Source organism: Biomphalaria glabrata, chromosome 1, assembly GCF_947242115.1.
Source record: "Biomphalaria glabrata chromosome 1, xgBioGlab47.1, whole genome shotgun sequence".
Classification (NCBI taxonomy): Eukaryota; Metazoa; Mollusca; class Gastropoda; family Planorbidae; genus Biomphalaria; species Biomphalaria glabrata.
The window spans coordinates 47,365,952-47,386,028 of NC_074711.1; the positions used below are offsets into that span (position 1 = coordinate 47,365,952).

Consider the following 20,077-nt stretch of genomic DNA (forward strand, 5'->3'; position numbering starts at 1 on the left):
AACAAAAATTAACCATAGAGCAGCATCAAAACCTTAAGGATAGAAATGAACTATTTATAGAAACAGTACACAATGGAAATTGAGATCAAATTATTAAAAAACAAACTAGATAAAACAACACATTAGATCTGGATTAGTGATAGATTATGACATTATACCAGAACTATCTGAACATGATATTGTTAAAATAAAAAACCTTAATAAAAAGCAGTAATCAATATAAAACAAAAAAAGTCTTACTTCAGAACTAATTCAATTACACAAGCTGCATTAAACTTTAAACTATCATTTCTATCAGAAAAAGACATAAATCAACCAGTTGACAACCTCTGAATTTGCATAAAAAGCCATTTTAAAAACATTAAAGAAAATTTAATACCAACTTAATGCTCATCAAACAAAAATTAAAAAAAAAACATAAATCCTGTTTTAAAAACAAATTAAAGAAATTGTGTAAACAGAAGGAAAACCTGTTTAAAAAAATTATTTTTAAGGCAGTCCATACAAAAAAAAAATTATATTAACAACTAACCCCAAAAGTTAGCAGACAGTTACAGAGCGAATAAATAAGCAAAGTAATATCTAAGGATAACACACAAAAAATCTATGGTCGTACATTAATTCTAAGAAAATGGAAACATAGGTGTAGCCCTGTTAAAAGAAGATAACTTAACACATATGGTAATGAAACGAAAGCTAACATTCTAAATATTTTGCATCAGCATTCTTAGCCCCCAAAGACAAAGACAGATTGCTTAATTTAGACCTAGTTGAAAACATAGGAGATCTAGATAGAAAGAAAAAGGGATCCAAAAACTAGTAGCTAACATTAAAACAAATTAAGCTTCTGGACCTGATGGTATACTCAAACAACAAAGTAACGAGCTAGCACCAGAATTTAAAATACTTTTTCAGGCATCACTAAACGAAGCAGGACGTTTTGGCGCCACCGTTTTGGTGCAAAGGTCGTTTTGGCGCGCAATACATTATGTACGTTTATTGTATTATTTCTTTAAAAAGAATTATGCATATCTATGTTTTGCATGAGTGTTTGTGTTAAGACATATTTTCACATACAGAAGAAGAAATATTTGTGTCCGCTATTTTGGTATTTAAGTTTGTTATTTAGTTATTGTTAAATCTCTAGCATTACACAACACCAGGCTGCCATCCATACTTCACAGTATGCATGCATGTAATAGTCAAAATTATTTAGTTATTAAGACTTTTTTTCGTGAGGGGGGGTTAAATATATATATTCTGTTTGTCTCGGTATGAAATAGTGAAAGATTCTGTTTGTTATAAATTTTTAAACACATTTTTAAGCGAAAAACATAAGTAGCTTTCGTACATTATATGTTATTGCAGTAATTATTTTATATCTGCTCCTAAAACCTTTTTTTTATGTGAACTATAGTACAACAATTTTATTAATCAATGTGACTTATCATTAACTACATGTAAATGTGTTTCCCATCATTTTCTTTAATAAACATTTTAGCTTGTGTATGTCAGTTTATTAAGAGGCACATTTTTATTTTCAAAATTTTTTGTTTAAGGAATTACACTAAAATAAAAAATAATAAAAAATGAAACGATGATAGACAAAAAATTGATGCAATTATTTGTTTACATTAACATTGGAGTGAAATGTGCCCAGAAGAGAGGGGGCGGGATAGATGTCGCATTTAATGACCAGTCCCAAGTAGATGATCGCCAGACGCATGACGCCAATGACCAGTGCTCGGTGCTGGTCTTGTCTTCATTTGTTTAACTATACTACTCACATATAAATAAAGGGGAGGGGATGGCATGTCATTACCATTCAGGAATCTGACTTATTATATGCCTATATTCATGAAATAAGCAAAACCCACAATAATTTAAAAAAAACAATTCGCTTAACGGTGTTAAAATTCATACTATACATACAATATTATGGTAGAATGAATTAAACATTGTTATAAAAGCTACGTGCTTATTAAATTATCTTCAAATTATATCTCACGCCAAAATGTCCCTGTCGCCAAACGCGGGGCCAAAACGTCACGTATCGTCACTAAATCAGGGCAGAGTACAAAGGAACTGGAAAGAAGCTAATATCATTCCCCTATTTAAAAAAAGGAGAAAATTCTGACCCCCGGAATCTACAGACCAGTATCACTAATCATCACATGTAAAATACTAGACAACATAATATGAAGTAGCATCATAAATCACTTAGATAAACATAATGCCTTTACTCCCTATACCAACATAGCTTTAGGAAATCATAGGAAACACAACTAATAGGACTAATTGATGATTTCTTTTTAAATTTTAGATAACAGTGAGCAACTAGATGCTCTCTTATTAGATTTTTCCAAGGGTTTTGACAAAGTTCACCACCATAGTTTGCTAATAAAAAATTAAAATATTTTGGCATTGATGGCCCATTGCATCAGTGGATTAAGGATTTTCTGATAAGGAGATAACAAAGGGTAATAATAAATGGCTCAAAATCAACACCAATAACAGTAAACTCAGGTGTACCTCAAGGAACAGTCTAAGGTCCACTACTATTTATTAAGTCAAGTGAAACTCAATTAATAGGACTAACTGATGATTAAATAATAATAAGCAAATAGGTGCCATGTAACTTTTCTAAGGCATTTAACAAAGTTAACCACCACAACATAAAAGCTTAAAATTAAAATATTTCGGTATGGTCCACTACACAAAGGATTCAGGATTTCCTGATAGGGAGATAACAAACTGTAAAATAAATGGTTCCAAATAAAAACGTATAACAGTAAACTTTTTCTAATTTACACAAATGACCAATCAAAATGCATTAGTTTAGGAACAACAAAAACAACACAGGATACTGAAATGTTACAAAGAGAATCAGAAGAACTACAGAAATGGGAATCAAACTGAAGCATGTCTTTCCACTCAGAAAAAATGCCAATTTTAAAAGTAACCAAATAAAGCTAGAACAAATAAAAACTATTTATCTTATTCACAGATTGATTAACAAGTTACTGCCACATAAGGTTGTATAGTTAACTATTTTTAAGTAATTGTGAAGACAGGAGAGATTCCCCTTATGAAGGTTACATAAGGCCATGTAAAGTGTGCTATTGAGTTACCAGCTTGAACACTGCACCTTGCTGTGTGTTGTGTACTCTAGATATTTTTTCCTGTTAGTCACTGGTCATGTGTCTTGGGGTACTCAGGAGAAGTGTGCCCTGCTCTGGAGATTTTTGGACTAAGTATATCTTTGATCATTATTGTATTTTATATATTTTGATTAATTAGTAGATGATTTCCAGGCAGTATATTTTAACCTTGACGATTTACATCCTGAGATTTTCCCAAGCGTGACATATATTTTAGCCTTATGTTAGTGAAAAGCTCAAATTTGTTTCTGTTTTTATATTCTGATAGCATTATGTACACTTAAATGTTCTTGAATTATCTTTTTTGTCAGTATTAATACATAAAATAATCATCTCATAATGTTTTGTTTCTTTCTCCCACAATTTGAATAATATCCTTAATCATATTACCAATTACGTTCTTTCATTAATATTTGAACCTGTTCCTAGGTCAATCACTCACCAGATGTAAAACCAACCAATCTTCTCATCAACCATGTCCACTTAGCTGGTCCCAAAGGCAAAACTTCTACAATTTGTGTGACATCCTCATTAGCCTAAAACATTCACATCAAATGCATTAAACTCAAAGTGAAATATTGAACAAAATTTCTAAAATATTAATAAGTAGCAATATTTTATGATATTATTTTAAAATGTGTCACAAACTCAAGAACAATGTTAGGATGGAGCTTGACACAAATCCAAGGTGGATTTCATTTCTAATGTGTTTTTAAATGGCTGCATTTGTATGTGACCCTAAGTGAAGGTGAATTGAACTAGAGAACAAAACAGGCTTTTTGTATAATTTACTTGAGGTGTAGACCCCATAATAAAATTATGTTTCTCCTAACTTTCCCTCAATATAAAATGAATGTTTGTTTTTTTTATCTAGAAAGCTACTAGTCTCCACAAGAAGGTGAGATTAAGAATGGCTCAACAACTTAAAAGCTTATTTCTATAAGACAACAACTGCTATTATATGTTGTCTCTTGAATAAAAAAAAATCTGTTAATATCATGGTCCCTAAATTCCTTACTAGTAATTCTTTGCTATAAACAAGTCTGAAAAATAAGTGATAATATTGTTTAAGAAGAATAATACCTTTATTGTTTAGATTAAGGTGGAGTTGCAATACATTGTTCTATGCTGAAGTAGTTTACCCATCATGTCTCTCTCTGGCATGCAGCCCAACCAAAGTTGATGCTTACAATGTATTATGGGAACTCTATTGTTGTACAGAGAGGCTAACAGACTTGTTTGCTCTATGATAGGAGAAGTGCATTGTTCCACCTGAACTTCGAGATTCGTAATCATATCCCTATACAAAAAGGGTGACAAGTCTATCAGAAGTAGGAAAGATCTTTGCATGAGTCTTGCTCGACCAATTAACCCACTCTTTAGTGGACGAGATGCTATCTGGGAACCACTCTTTAGTGGACGAGGTGCTATCTGAGAACCAATGTGATGTTAGAGCCAGTAGATGTACATCTGACATAATATTTCTTCTTTGACAATTACAAGAAAAATGCTAAGAGCAGAACCTAAATCTATACCTCCCTATGGGGGATTTTGACCAGGCTCAGATGCCCACTTAAGTTCATGTGGGACAAAAAAGGCCAGATTAGACTCATTGGTGACCTGACCACCTGTCTGATAAATTCCCAATAGAAAATGGCATGAAGTAGGGCTCTGTACTTGCTCCTACTCTATTTGCTATCTTCTTTGGCGTAATGCTGGGTTAAATGAGGCAGCAATTGCACGAAGGCATCTACATCAGGTTTCGCTCAGATGGCAATGTGTTCAAACTTTGACGTCTACTGTCCCATACAAAAAATGGTAATGCTGATGATTGCGCCCTGCTAGCTCACAATGAACATGAACTCCAGAACGCGGTCAACGAATTGGCACATGCCTCTTTCGGATTATATATAAACCTCTGGAAAACAGAAGTCATGTTCCCTAGTCACCCTATACAACCTACTCAGCCCCGAAGAACACAATAAATAGACAGTCCTTTAAAGTGGTAGACCACTTCATATATCTAGGAAATATAGTATCAAATGATGCATTGCTTTCTAGATAAGTTGATAACTGTCTGGCTAGGGCCAGTAATCCTTTTGGCACCTCCAGGCCAGAGTTTGGCAGAATAAATCGCTCCGCCTACCTACAAAAATCAATGTCTACCAAGCAGTGGTTCTCTCAACCCTTCTATAAGGATCTGAGATATGGCACTACAAACAGCAATGTACTTGCAACACTGATATAGACAGTATAGAGGGACTTCTTATGGACTGACAGTTCTGATGGGCAGGGCATGTATCCAGAATGAAAATATACCAAAAGCAGTATTTTTTGGTGAGCGGAAAGCTGGTTGACGTAGCAGAGGTGCCCCATGGATACGCTTTAAAGACCTGCTTAGGTGCCAACTTGCTTTAACTGACATAGAAGAGAGCACCTGGTTGCATGCCACTTCAGAATTAGACAGCTGGAGGTCACTTACAAAGGCAGCAGGATACACTTTTGAGACCGAAAGAAAATCCGCTGCCAAGGACGGACGTAAACGGCAAAAAGAAAATCTAAATCGACCGCTAGCGGACAATGGTTATGCCTGCGGTGGAAGTGGCAAAATATGTAGGTCACAGCTGGGGATGCATAGCCAAGGGATATACTGCATTCCTTATTAATCTTCGGACTTAAGACAAGCCTTATTATTATTATACTTTATAAAAGGCATCTATAACATTTTTATAATTAATAACATCTACAAAATACTAGTAAATCAAATCAAAGTCACATTGTAAATCATGTTTGAGTAATGTACTCTGATAGCATGGCTTCATCGAGACTATATAGATATCATTTTTATCTTAGATAAGGTATAAATCAAGATCTTAAAACAAGAATTATTTATTTATTTTTACCACCAGATTTAGAGAATATGTGGGCAATGTGAAATGTGCATTCTTTTGAAATATAACAAATAAATATAGATTTACTTGAAACAGATCTGTAAATCATTGTATGAAAATTATATTTTAGTGGTTTCATTTTTGGAGCTTACAATAGATGTCTGGGTGGAAAGATTTTAATCTCAATCCCAAAACAAACATGTTAACAAATATACATGTAGAAGGGTTTTTATATAAACACATAGGCAGACAGATAGATATACTTTTAAATAATCATACATAAATCACTTCTCAATAAGAAATATCCTATTGTGCATGGTATTTGGAAAGTCTGGTCACTTAAGTAAATAGGTCAATCGGAAGGTATAAAAAAAAGATTGTATAATTCTATTAATTGTTTTGACTATAAAATTAAAATTCAGGGAAATGAAATTGCAGAACAAGAATAACATAAATAAATGCCTTTAAAACAAAACAAAGCTTATACAAAGTGTAATGGTATCAATTAGCTTGGATCAGTCATGTCATTACATTTGTAATAGATCTAGACCAACAACAATAAATCTGTGCAATTAATAATATTTGTACCAATTGTTTCTGTTTAGTGCTATTTCCTGCTTTTAGCTTGCTCAGTATGCTATGATCCTATCACTTGTCTGGACATGTTGTGGGAGGAATGGGAGGGGACAAGAAAGGAAATCTGGGTGAATTTTACCCTCATTGGTTTTTAAAAGCATTGTAACTTATTTTGAGTCCACTACTCCCTAGTTTAAATTAAAAGTGCAGCAGGTAGACAACATTTTGAAAAACCTTAAGAATTAAAAAATGGAGGGGGGGGGTGAATTTAGGAGTGGCAGCATGAACACTTTAAAAAAATGTGCATGTCATAAAGATGTTAAAATTAAATTTGAACTTGTTACGTTAATATTTATGATTAAATAATATTTAATAAATAATATTTATAATTGGTTTCAGAAAATATTTTAAAATATAAATTAACTTAAAGAGTCGCATTTATTGTCATGATCATATTTAATGTATTACTTGTCATTCAACAAGATTTAATTTCTTATAGGTTTTAAAATAAACTTTTATTGACCAGGGTTTTAACCGACTTGGGATTAAGTGACCAGACACCCATTGAAGTGAATTAAACAGTTTGAAAGTAGAATACCTCTCCAACCTCTCCCTGGACTACTCTCACAGGATCAGCCAATATGTCTCTTGCTAATTTCTCAACTCTCTTTCGAAATGTTGCACTGAACAGAAGAGCTAAAAGAAACAAAATATACAGTAAAAAAAAAAGACATTTCAGAACAATAAATAAATAAATTTAATACACTTAGACAGATCCTGTTGCCACATTAATCCATCATAACCAACACTCTGTGTGCTGAAGAAAACAGCATGCAATTTTCCTTGACACTGCAAAAAAGCTTACAGCTCAGCAGCAAAAAATCTGGCTAGAAGAATTCATCAGGTATAGCTGTCAGCACAATAATGCAGTAGTCAAGTCAGGAGAGTATGAATGTTACATCTTGATTTTTTGTTGACACCTTTGTCAAATATAGTAGCATCTGGCTTAATTTACAAAACAGCAGATAAAGAACCTTGCAAAGATGCCCTAAATGTGGGTCAAAAGAAATAGCTGAGTCAAAGAAAACTACAAGGTTACAAACTACAAGGACAAAGGGAATCTGGCAGTTCATGATGATTAGTGAATCTGTAAATAACTTCACTCTTAACTTTGTTCAATTTGAGTTTACCATCCTGAAACTCACCGTTACAAAGGTTCCACTGATTTTTATTTTACCTCCAAAGAAACTGAGGAAATATTCAGCTATGAGTCATCAGCATAGAAGAGGTATGTCTGGCTGTACAACACCATTGAGTGCATGTGTGTACAAAGTGAACTGTACTGGACCTAAAACTGATCCATGGGTTATTCCATATTTTAAAGTTCAATTTTGTGAGACTGTCACGTTAACCATGACACTTTGGGTGCATTTGGTCAATCTAGGACAGTGATCGGCAAACTCTGGCCTGTGGTTTGATCTGGCCCACTATATATTTTGTAATAATAATTTAAAATAACAATTGAGTTTATAATAGACTTCACAGAACTATAGGAGTTAATTGCAAATTTTAATTATGATTTAAAATAGTTGCGTCAGCTGATTAAAAATTTTCACAAACGCAGTAAACAAAATTGCAGTACAATGGTACCTCGAGATACGAGTTTAATTCATTCTAGACCCCAGCTCGTAAGTCGATCTACTCGAATCTCGAACGAATTTTCAACATATAAAATAAAGTAAACACAATTAATTGGTTCTAACCCTATATGAAGTCCCAAAGTTACCATAATACTGAAAAAGACATGTTATGAATTAATAAATGTACATGAAACACTTATACATAAACACAAAACAAAAATTAATAATGAAATGAGAAATACAGAAAAGTAATCAATCAAGTGTATGTAAAGTAATGGTAAATGTACAGAATATTATCTGGGTGGCTGAAAACTGCGGCTAACCGAGTGCGGGTGAGGAGGAGGGAGCAGGGTGGGGGTATGGAGGCTATTTGACTGCACAGTACTAAGGCTACGTAAACAACACTTCATTAACAGCATAAACAAAATAACACTGCTTCGTTTCAATGGATATCATCCTCTTCTTCGTTATCATTTGATCAGCACTTACATTAATTTTCTTGGGACAAATGATGCACAAGAATAATTCCGATTAAAATCACTCAACTCGCTAGCTACAACACTCACACTACTGAGACGAGCCTTTGTTAAGCGCTGTGAATGGTCGAGATCATGGTGTACACACTCTGCTGTAGTGGCTGAGGCAACTTCTAATTATCCCGTGCAATTATGGTTCATATTCCGTGTGAGAACTGAAAGATCGTATTTCACACGATCATCGTGGATAGGTTTTAGCTATTAAGCTTGACTCGTACCTCAAATTGTCACTCATAAAACGAACAGAAATTTCACTTCGACACTACTCGTATCTCGAATGTAGAGCAGCTCGTATCTTGAGGTTCCACTATATATGTTAACTATGTCAGCAATCACTGATTGAGTTGGTTTGATTGTTTCTTAGTTTCATTGCATGTTAATCAAACATTTCAACTCTAAAATGTCAAATATAAAAGAAGAATTTATTCAATGTGTCGTGTTTTTAAAGATGAATTCATACATCACCGATGACAAAAGTGAAAAATTTTTAAAAAAGGATTACTAGGCTATCAAAATATTTTTTGTCTAAAAGTTAATAGTTCTGAGAAAACTGCTACACTTGTAGCATACAATATTGCTCAAAGTAATATGGTACAACATTTTCTGATGGAGAATTTGTTAAACAATTTATAATTCAATTTTATGAAGTTTTATGTTCAGATAAAAGAAAGGATTATGAAACTGTAAGTTTATCTCGAAAAATTCTAACATCAGTTTGCCTCAAAGATTAGTAACGTTAATTTCTGCTATAGACAAAAGTAACGATGTGAAAGATTTAAAAAGAAAAATGTTGGAATCATTTCAGTATGCCTTTTAATGTGTATTGTCTCAAACTCTGGTGATGTCCTCTCAAGTTTGGCATGATATCCAGACTTGAGGGGGAAGGGGGCATGTGAAGCCTGACAAAGTATTTCTCAAGAGAAAAAATTACAGTACTTTCATTGAAGTTATATCCATATTTGTTAAACCAAGTAAAATAACAATGTGACTAATGTTACAAAAATTATAATATTTTAAGTAAAATGTATATTGTTTTTGTGAGAGATGTCTGCAGCAATATTGAATAAATACTTTTTGAAGAAGACATTTCAAAATGTCTTCGCAAAGCTATTCTTTTCGACTTTCTTATGATAAAACAATTTAATTTCTCCTCATGTTAATGACTTTTGCGCAATAAAAAAAAAAAAAGTCTGCAACAAGATGATCTTATGATGACAAGCCCATTACAGACGTTCATGCCCTATATGTACTGGTACCTCAAATGTCCCTCTGATAACAGTAGTGGTCAGTGATGTCTTTTTCTTTTTTATACTTAGTTATACATGTACATCGCAGGTCTATTCATTTGAACTTTTTTGTTTGTCCTGCACTCCTCTTACTATGACCAAAAAAAAAAAAGGGGTTTGTAGATTGTCTGAAGCTGACAATGTAAGAAATCCCTTGGTGCTGATCCAGCTCAATGAACTTACATCACTTCCTCAGACTCCCTTGCTGACTAGAGGAAGAACTGGCTGATCTACTATCTTCAGCAAGAATTTGTATCTATTATACTAAACACTAAAAATGATCTCTTTTACAATATTCTCAAATAGTAACAACTAAATAGATTACCTTTAATAAATATTCATTATGTAAATTTGTATTCCAAACAAATTGTAAATACATGCTTTAAAAAAAAGGAAAATTCTATTATAAGTTTGTAAGTTTCTTTTTTATTACATTTTAAAAACCCTCCTAGACCCCTTCTTGGCAGCTTATGGTGTTTCCTTATACTCCAACTTGCTTAGATGGGAGAGAAACATTTTTTTTGTGCCACTGGAATAAGTTTGAGAAACATTGTGTATTGTGAAGTAATGAAACATACTCATTATGATAATATATATATAAAAATTAAAAAATCATGATTATTACAAAAAAATGTTTAACTTTAAACCCACATTTTATGATTAAATATAAATATTCTAATTATATCTTAATTTTAAAGCATTTTTCTATTTGTATGTGTGATTGTACTTTTGATTGAACACAGTAAGTGATCAAATGGTCCCAACTGCTTATTGAACAAACACAAATTTAAACAGTCACTAAGTCATAGACAAATTATTTAATTATAACAATCCACTCACTTTGTCGATCTGGTCTCACATGGTCAGCAATAGACCTAACTTGAGCCTCTGAAATTAATCAATAACTATTTTAAACATTAAAAAAATATTGTGACACAATAAATAAATAAATAGAAAGCCATTACAATATGGTTTAGCTCTAAGTATATTATAATTTTATAAATTTCAAAATGATTTTTTCCATTGTTAATTAAACAGAATACATTTCGAATTTCCTATGTAATGACTTAAGTGGAACACACTTTTTAAAAACTAATATGTATGGACACACAACATTAATGAAACACTTTAAGGTATCTATTATTACAGCATATATATTGAGATAGATAGATATATCCTTGGTCTTTGGGAACAAAATAAAGAAAAACAAAGATCAGTTTAAAGCAAGTCTGTCGGAAAATGGGAAATGCCACTAGGAACAGGGGAGTAGCCATGCAAAACTACAAGAGGAAGCCCACAACATGCAATCTACAAGCACTTAGATCTACACTGAACACCAAAGAATTGCGAGACAGTGTGTTAATAAGTACTGGAAGGACCTGTGTCAAGACATCCAAACATGTCAACTGTGGTACATGAGGGTATGAAAAAAGCCTTTGGAAATGACACAAGCAAGTGTTACCCACTCGAAAGATGGGATAATCATCAGTGACCGTACGCTGCTAATTGAGCAATGGGTACAGCACTACGCAGAACTCTACCAGATCGAAAATGCCTTCTTGATAAACGCTTTGACTAACTTACCAACAATTTCAGTTTTTAATCAAATAGACAAAACACTCTTAATAAAGAAACTGAGCACAGCCATTGACATGCTTGCACAAGAAAAAGCACCCAGAAGAGATGGTATTCCTGTAGAAGCCATTCAGGCAGGAAAGCAATGTCAAATGAAGCATTTCGCTGATTAACATAGTTGGAAAGGATTATGTAACAGTAATAGTAAAGCTGATTTTGTTGGAACAAGTTTATCCATAGCTGCAGTGAGGCTTTAGGGCAAGTAGATCTACAACAGATATGATTTTCTCCTTGTGGCAGCTACAGGAGAAGAGCAGAAAACAAAAAGCAGCCCCTCTTTCTAGACTTTTGACCTTGTCAGCAGAAGTGTTCTGTTTGCTGTACTAGAGAAAATAGGCTGTCCAAACAAGCTATGGAAACTAGTGCTTTCATGAAAACATACAGGGCATTTGACAATGCCACATAGGCATATTTCTTGTATGTTTATACAGACCATACAATAGAATGTTTCTTGTATATTTATACAGACCATACAATAGAATGTTTCTTGTATGTTTATACAGACCATACAATAGAATGTTTCTTGTATGTTTATACAGACCATACAATAGAATGTTTCTTGTATGTTTATACAGACCATACAATAGAATGTTTCTTGTATGTTTATACAGACCATACAATAGAATGTTTCTTGTATGTTTATACAGACCATACAATAGAATATTTCTTGTATGTTTATACAGACCATACAATAGAATGTTTCTTGTATGTTTATACAGACCATACAATAGAATGTTTCTTGTATGTTTATACAGACCATACAATAGAATGTTTCTTGTATGTTTATACAGACCATACAATAGAATGTTTCTTGTATGTTTAAACAGACCATAAAATAGAATGTTTCTTGTATGTTTGTACAGACCATACAATAGAAAGTTTCTTATATGTTTATACAGACCTTATGTATTGCTATAATAAAATATTTCCAATTGTGTTTTGCAACTCTTTTGTCTTTTTCTATTCTTTGCTAATATTAAACTAGTGCTTCAAGTTAAATTTGATGAATGTAAGCATAAGAAACAACATGGTGTAGAGATGATAGAAAAAAAAGCTTAAAATGAACAAAGAAAACATATAAAACAATAATTAAAGGAAACTATAATAAAATTTTTTATATATTTATATTTTTATATTATATAAATATATTATATTTTATATTCTTTACAGAAATCTATGGTTCTGAAACATGGAGAACAACTGAAGCAACAACAGAAATGTACAGAACTTCATCAACAGATGTCTGAGAAATATCCATAAAATACACTGATACGACAAAATATGTTGGACAGAAAAATATAGAGGTGCAGATCTTAGAGAGAAAGTAGAGCTGGATTGGTCACACCCTTAGAAAAGATACCAACAACAGAGCTAGACAGGCCTTAGAGTGGAACCCCCAGGGCACAAGACGTAGAAAAAGACCACAAAGAACGTGGTGACACAGTGTACTAAATGAAGCTGAGAGGACAGGTAAAAGCCGTTAAAAAACTAGCAAGAGACCGTGGAGAGTGGTGTGTTTTTACTCAGGCCCAATGTTCCATGAGGAATGCAAAGGAAAGATGAAGATGATGATAATAAAATATGAATCTAAGATTTTGATAATCATTATTTCACACTACTGTGCAAACAGTTTTTACTCAACATAAGACTAAATGACTAGCATGTTAGAACCAATCATGGTATTAAGTCAAGTATTTGTTCCTCACTTGATGAAAGTTGGAAGTAAAACATGGACTTCGGGTGATAAAACTAAACATTTTTATTAGTTAGAACAAAAAGGTGTAATATAAAAAAGCACATCTCCTCTAGTAGAATGATGTAATGTAATACAATAGTATGTAATGAAAAATTGAATTCTGAGCAAATGCCTCAACTAATTTCTTCTAAGACCTAGAGATCTCTACAATGTTCTCTCATAATTTTGACACCAATATTTTTTTCAGGTAACTTTAATTTGAGTAAACATCAACCCCATTTCTGTTCTTCCACCTATTTGCTTTGCAGAATCTATGACAATATTTGTGACATTCAAGGAACTCTTTTGTTAGTCATGGTTTAATCAGACTTTTTATTATAATGTGATTTTTCGTTTTTAAACTTGTCTAAATACCTGGGTAGTTTCATTACAACTAAACTTAAAAAATAATAGTTTGAGTTTATTTTTTATATAATATCTATCCCTACAGTTAATTCAAGAGACTCACCAAAACCCATGTCAAACATTCTATCTGCTTCATCATATACAAGATAGGTCACTCTTGTTAAGTTGGTCACTTTCTTTTTCACCAGATCTATCAAACGACCCTGTTAGAGATTAAAGTGGGGGAAAAAAGGTTAAAGTGGGAAAAAAATGATGTGTGAAATTATTCAAACACAGCTTTAGCTCATGATACTACAAAAGACTATAAAAATCTTGAACTGTATAAAAATGTAAAATAACAGCTTTAGCATCATTTTGATGACTATTGCAATAACTTTGAAAACAACAACTGTTTATGGAATAACAATTTGAAATATTAACAGTTGATTTTAATCTATCATTGAAAATTCACATTTGTTTTGGTATCATCACTTTACTGAAAAGCTACATAGTCATTGAAAACAAAAAGTTTTCTGATGTCATCTGAACATTCATAATCAGCAAATAAAGGATTCACAGCAAAATAGCTTTTTTTTTTCCCACTGCCACATTCACCAGTAAACATTGCATGGTTGACCCAACTTTGAACTCATTACATAGGATTAAGAAGAGTGCTTCTGACGTGGTGCACTGAATCTTGTGAATGGAAGCATCAGACATTTCAATCTACTATGTGAAGAAGTTTTGCATTGACTCTAAGCCTGCTACTAGATATAAAGTGGCAAAACCTTGTAGAAGAGGAAGAAGTTAGTTCATTCAGCCAATAGTATTGATTGGGCTAAGCAAATAAATTCATAGTAATTTTTTAGTGTGTGTGACCAGATGTTTTAATGATTATTTTTGGCTCGTTTATTAGTCTAGGGGTAATTTAATTTATTCATCCCACTCACATATACAAGATATTTAACAGGCACACCACAACTAACAGTAAGAACAGTAACAGTAAGAACAGACCAGCATATTAAATTTATAAATTAAAATGATTTAATGATTATAAGTTAACACAAGATAACTGATGAAAAAAAATATAACCGAGAAATGAAATGAATTAATGTATAAAATAATTTCTCATCATGAATTGCTAATTAATAAGTGAATGATAGAATGTCCATATGTCCCGATTACTTATTTTCTTAGCTGCTAGCCTGTTAGGTCTTCTGATGGTCGTAGTAGTGGCACTCAGAAGGATGAGTCATCAGGCTCTGTCTTAGGATGTTGGCTCGGCACTAGTGTTAGGCCACTGCCTGTTTAGCAGTTGGGAGGGTTGGTGCTGCAGACAAAGTTTGTAATAGTTATCTTAGAATGATCTCTCAGCTGTGGTCTCTAGCTCGTAGATGACCATGCACCAGTTTATTTTCTGTAGTGAAGGTTGCTCTAAGCAGTCAGCATAATGGGCAGATGATACTGGGCAATAGGCACTGTGACACTGGGCAATATTCTATGGCTATGGATGGTAGGCAATGCCTTTTTGCTGATAGGTATGTAATGGGGGGGGGGAGTATCTGGTGTGGTGGGCTCCGGTCACAGCTTTGCGTGGAGATCTGGCAGATGCAGGCAACAGCGGGTCTATGTTAATAATGAGTTACCAGCAACCAGTTAAGCAAGCAGTTATAGTCATCAGTTACAGCAACCAGCTGGGGATATGATAAACAAATAGGAACCTCCTAATAGTATTGACTAGGGATTCTCATATGCCTTGCAATCATTCAGATGCAGGCATTGGTATCGATCCGAATAAGGCATTTAAAACAATTAGCATGAAATCTTAAAGTACACATGATGCCCCTCCCTAATCCACCTTAGGCAGACCCTACTTCCACTACAGCCCAACATAACCAACACCCTGTACGGCAGTGCTGAACAACTGAAGAAAACAGCACACTTTTTTTCCTTGGCACAGTCTGCAAAAGAGCTCACAGCTCAGCAGCAATAAAGCTGGCTAGAAGAAGAAGAAAGAACACATACTCAATGATAAACAAAATAAAAGGAAGATAACTACAATAAATGTGTTATCATATAATGTAGGATGATACTAGTCAAGATTCATCCATTGAATGTGATTATGTCAATAAGTAATCAATTATAGTAAAATGGGAAATGAGCATAGAACACTAAAGATAAGGATAAGATGAAAATAAAATGCTAGGGATTGAGTTACAATAATAATGGTTTGATAAGATTAATCAAAACCATATTCATCCAAGGAACCATAAGTTCACTAGGGTGTGAGGCATATTAATATTTATGAGGGATATAATAGGAATGTAAACTAATTAATTTCAAATGCTCTCTGTAAGTTGAGAGCATGGTAATCTTTTCTTAGACAGCACTTTGATTCAGGAAAGGTTATCGTTTACATTAATCACTAAGATTCAGGAATGGATAAAACATAGCAAATCAAATATAATAACTATGGTTTCATACGTAGACAACCATAGCAGCATTAATAATACTATATGAAGATACAGCATCGATATAAAATAACACAATGCTCATGTATAACAAAGCAATAATGTAATGATGTAATTACAGGGAACGTGGTTGTGTACACACACATTCCTATAAGATAAAATAAGTATAGTAAAATATTTACACTCCCTAATGAAACCTTACAAAATAAACTCCCTGTTATGAAAATTCTATTCTGTATCGGTTATCGTTCTTATGTTTACATGTGCTTGTAACTCATCCGTGAGAATGTGTTCACGAAATGTGTGTTGTGTAGTCATTCAGTGTATTAAAGCCATACTATACAGACATGATTTTGACTCTCTTATCTTTATGTTCATAACAATTTAATACACTGAATCCAAAACTGTGAAGTTGTAAGAATTTCGAAATGGATAGGATATTTCGTCCAGAGAAGTTTGACATCGAGACCACAGCACCTCAAGCAGCAGAGCATTGGCAGCACTGGTATGAAACTTTTAAAAATTTTACATCAGCAGTATCAGTAGATTATCTTGATACTAAGAAACTACTGATAAACTATATCTCTCCTGCTGTATATCAAATGATACTTGATAAAGAGACATTTGATGAAGCAATCCAGACTCTAAATGGCATCTACATTCAACCAAAGAATGATGTGTTTGCTAGGCACAGGTTAGCTACTTGCAAACAAGAGCAAGGTCAAACTATAAATGCCTACATACAGAAATTAAGAATTCTATCCAAAGATTGCAACTTCAGGGCGGTGACTGCTGAACAACACAGAGAAGAGGCTATTAGAGATTCGTTTATCAATGGACTAGTGTCCAACAGCATTCGAAAACGTCTACTTGAAAAGACTGTTTTGAGTTTAAAGGACACCTTCGAGGAGGCTCGCTTACTAGAACATGCTTATCAGCACTCATTACAGTATGAATCATCACAGCCGGAAACGAATTGCGCGGCAACTACTCCCACCAATTCTTCGGCCTCACCCTTGCCAAATGTAACGATTGCTCAAAATGCATTAGCTAGCAAGTGTTACTTTTGCGGCAGGGTTAAACATCCCCGCTCTCAATGCCCTGCAAAGGAAGCCACACGCAACCAGTGCTCCAAAAAGGGCCATTTTCAGAGAGTTTGCAAATCTAGGGCTTCAACAGTTTCAGCTATCGCTACTGTACAGCCTATGAATCTAAACAAATCTACAATACCTATTTGCATCAACAATGTGCAATTGAAAGCCCTAGTAGACACTGGGAGCTGTGAAAGCTATATTTCGACGCACATTGCTAAGAAGCACAAATGGCAGACATGTTCCTCAGGCAACAGAATCTTTATGGCTTCCACCCATCTATCTCGAATCACTCAAGGACATATCTACGCTAACATAAGTCTCAAAAATGAACGATACGAGGGAGTTAGACTTTCTCTACTAGACAATTTATGCTCTGACGTAATTCTTGGACTTGACTTTATAAGTTTGCACCAAAACTAGTTTATTCCTTTCGATGGTCAGAAACCATCATTGTGCCTGAATACTCTCCAGCCAGCGAAGGTAGAAGCTCCTAGCCTATTTAGTAATCTGTCAACAAACTGTACCCCAGTGGCTACAATGTCTCGCAGATACTCAATTCCAGATAGAAAGTTTATAGAGAAGGAAATTCAACAACTAATAAAGGATGAAATTATTGAACCATCTAAATCTCCCTGGCGTGCACAAGTCCTAGTCACAACAAATGACAGACATAAGAAAAGAATGGTTATAGACTACAGCCAAACCATAAACCGGTTCACTCAACTAGACGCCTACCCTATGCCCAGAATTGATGACCTAGCAGAAAAGATTTCCCAGTACTCTGTATATAGCACTTTAGACCTGAAAAGTGCATACCATCAGATTCCTATAAAAGATGAGGAAAGGCCGTTCACAGCCTTCGAAGCATGTGGGAAACTATATCAATTCCGATGGATTCCGTTTGGCGTTACGAATGGAGTCGCCTGTTTTCAGCGTACGATTGACAAAATCATCGAAGACGAACGACTCACTGACACTTTTGCGTATGTAGACAATGTGACCATCTGCGGTATGGACTCTGAATCACACGACCGAAACCTACAGCTCAAAAGTATGGAATCACTTTTAATGAAACAAAAAGTGAAATTAGCACTGCTAAAGTGAGACTGTTAGGATGCGAGATTTCCAGAGGACAACTTAAGCCGGATCCTAAGAGATTTTGCGCTCTAAGGGAATTACCCGTACCAGTGAACATGCGTGAACAGAAACGAGTAGTGGGTCTTCTGGCTTACTACTCACAGTGGATCCCTAACTTTTCAACAAAAATTAGCCTGTTAACAAGAAATCAACAATTTCCTGTCTCCGAAGAAGTCAAAAGAACATTTGAAAGTTTGAAAAATGAGCTTAAAAAAAGCCGCCGTATATACTATTGATCCGAATTGCCCTTTAACCGTTGAGACGGATGCTTCTGATATAGCCATTGCAGCTACCCTCAACCAAGATGGCCGGCCCGTTGCTTTCTTCTTTCGCTCATTAACAAAAGTGAAAGAAAACATTCTTCAGTTGAGAAAGAAGCATATGCCATTGTTGAGTCGTTGAGGAAATGGAAACATTTCTTAGTTGGTAAAGCGTTCACACTTGTTACGGATCAGCGATCTGTCTCTTTCATGTATAACAGGTCAAACAAAAGAAAAATTAAAAATGAAAAAATCCAGAGGTGGAAAGTGTTTCCACTATGACGTCATTTATCGCCCTGGCAAGCAGAACACTGTAGCTGATACATTTACCAGAAACTATCTATCTGCTATCACTCGCAATGACCTTAAATTGCTGCACACTAGTCTTTGCCACCTGGGCGTTACTCGACTATTGCACTACGTAAGGACTAAAAATCTTCCATTTTCCTGTGATGACGTCAGAACTGTGATAGAACAATGTCAAACTTGTGCAGAACTAAAGCCCCGTTTTTTTCGACAGCCGACCGGAGAACTGATTAAAGCAACTCAACCTTTTGAGAGAATTAGTATGGATTTCAAGGGACCTCTCCCTACTGTTTCAAGAAATAGATATCTACTTACCATTATAGATGAATTGTCTAGATTTCCATTTGCATGTCCCGATATGTCTTCCTCTACGGTCGTTAAATGTCTCAATGAACTATTCGCCCTATTTGGATTTCCAGCGTACGTCCACACTGACAGGGGAACTTCATTTATGTCTACAGAGGTGCAGCATTTCCTCCACGAGAGAGGAATTGCAACCAGTAGAACGACCCCTTACAGCCTGAGAGGGAACGGACAAATAGAGAAACTTAACAGGACTTTATGGAAAACCATCACCTTGGCTCTACATTCTAAGGAATTGGACATAGCCAAATGACTACTTCTTGGGTTCAACCGAAGAAGTGGTTCCGGGACATCTTTGCCAACATGGTTGACCAGTCCTGGTCCTGTCCTGCTGAAGAAGAACGTTAGATCATCTAAATATGATCCCATAACAGAGGAAGTTGATTTGGTAACATGCAACCCTCAGTACGCTGTTATTCGAACACCAAACGGCCGAGAGGAAACTGTCTCATTACGAATGTTAGCCCCTAGGGAGGAACATATATATATGAAGATACAGCATCGATATAAAATAACACAATGCTCATGTATAACAAAGCAATAATGTAATGATGTAATTACAGGGAACGTGGTTGTGTACACACACATTCCTATAAGATAAAATAAGTATAGTAAAATATTTACACTCCCTAATGAAACCT

The 20,077-nt window shown here is 34.4% G+C and overlaps 1 protein-coding gene across 2 annotated transcripts in view; it reads right to left on the reverse strand.

Moving 5' to 3' along the window:
* Positions 1 to 20,077, reverse strand: part of LOC106050396 (ATP-dependent RNA helicase DDX42) — an 89,415-nt gene that overhangs the window by 37,122 nt on the left and 32,216 nt on the right. For both annotated transcript variants that reach the window (XM_013205354.2, XM_013205353.2), the window contains exons 11-14: positions 13,930 to 14,029; positions 10,931 to 10,978; positions 7,227 to 7,324; positions 3,604 to 3,697 (exon numbers count right to left, since the gene is read on the reverse strand). In XM_013205354.2, coding sequence (XP_013060808.2) covers positions 3,604 to 3,697; positions 7,227 to 7,324; positions 10,931 to 10,978; positions 13,930 to 14,029 — 340 coding nt within the window. The remainder of the gene's footprint in view (positions 1 to 3,603; positions 3,698 to 7,226; positions 7,325 to 10,930; positions 10,979 to 13,929; positions 14,030 to 20,077) is intronic.